Source organism: Aplysia californica, unplaced genomic scaffold (genome assembly GCF_000002075.1).
Source record: "Aplysia californica isolate F4 #8 unplaced genomic scaffold, AplCal3.0 scaffold00097, whole genome shotgun sequence".
Lineage (NCBI taxonomy): Eukaryota > Metazoa > Mollusca > Gastropoda > Aplysiida > Aplysiidae > Aplysia > Aplysia californica.
Genome location: NW_004797367.1, coordinates 665,409 through 666,667, shown reverse-complemented (window position 1 = coordinate 666,667; position 1,259 = coordinate 665,409). Strand labels below are relative to the sequence as shown.

The 1,259-nt window shown below is 40.7% G+C and overlaps 1 protein-coding gene across 1 annotated transcript in view; it reads right to left on the bottom strand.

Moving 5' to 3' along the window:
* Positions 1 to 1,259, bottom strand: part of LOC101855413 (advillin) — a gene marked incomplete in the record, with an annotated part of 77,437 nt that overhangs the window by 25,595 nt on the left and 50,583 nt on the right. The window contains 2 exon segments of the mRNA XM_013080727.2: positions 319 to 456; positions 1,153 to 1,247. Coding sequence (XP_012936181.1) covers positions 319 to 456; positions 1,153 to 1,247 — 233 coding nt within the window.

The window sequence follows — 1,259 nt, the reverse complement described above, 5'->3', positions numbered from 1 at the left end:
CTCTCCCCCCCCTCTCTCACTCTCTCTCGCTCTCTCTCCCTCTCTGTCTCTCTATCTCTCTTTTCTCTCTCTCCCTTTCTCTAGTTCACTTTTTTCAGACCATGTACCATCTTTCCCCTCTCTCCACTCTTCCTTTATCGCCATTTTTGTCTTCCTCCCTCTTTATCTCTTCTCTGTCTTTCCTCTTAACTCATCCTTAAACCAATTAAAGACCCAACAAAGCAACAACCAAGCAAAAATGGAACAAAAACACAAACAAACAAAAAATAAAAAAATACGTCACCAAACGATCCCACACTTTCCCAAAGAACGCCGTACCTGCCAGAAGTAGAGAATGTAACACTCTCTTCCCGATTTCCTGTAGGTGTAGAGGACGATGTAGCAATCTCCAGTGTAGAAGATCCCGTAGGTATCCTCAGGCTGGGGTACCAAGTCGTTGTGCTCCACACGCCAAATCTGGAAATGTACAATATAAATTATTTATTATATAATATTAGCTTATTCAACCGAAATATGAGAACATGCATGTCCATAAACCTTTTTATTTTTCCATCATGTACTTCTCAGATTTTTACTTTTCCTGTATGGTCACTGTTCCCCCCTCGCTCTCTCTCTCTCTCTTTCTCTCTCTCTCCTCTCTCTCTCTCTCTCTCTCTCTCTTTCTCTCTCTCTCTCTCGCTCTCTCTCTCGCTATCTCTCTCTCGCGCTCTCTCCTTCATACGCTCTCTTTCTTTCTCTCTCTCTCTCTCTCACTTTCTTGTTTTTTCTCTCTTTTTTCTTTCTTTCACTCTTCTTTCACTACGTTTAACTTTTTCTGTCACTCATTTTACTCTTCCCTTTATATCCTTTTTATCGTTCGTCTCCCTTTATATTGTATTCTCCTTTTCCCCCTCTTTTTTTCTTATTCTGGTACATGCATATGGCAGTTATCACATTCAACAACAACAACAATAGCAGTAGAAACAACAACAACAACAATAGCAGTAGAAACAACAACAACTGTAACAACAACAACAACAAAAACAATAATAACAATAGCAACAACAACATCAACAACAAAAACAGCAAAAACAACTAACCAACACAGTCTACATTTAAATTCTGCATACTATTATTAGATTAATATGTTATTGGTCAGTGGCCTTGACTTACCTGCACATGACCTTGGCCGTCATCGGGCAGGTTTTCCTCCTCCCTCTTTCTCCGCTGGTGCAGTACGGTGGAGTCAAACTTCTCTTTGCTGTATGCTGGGGGGGGGG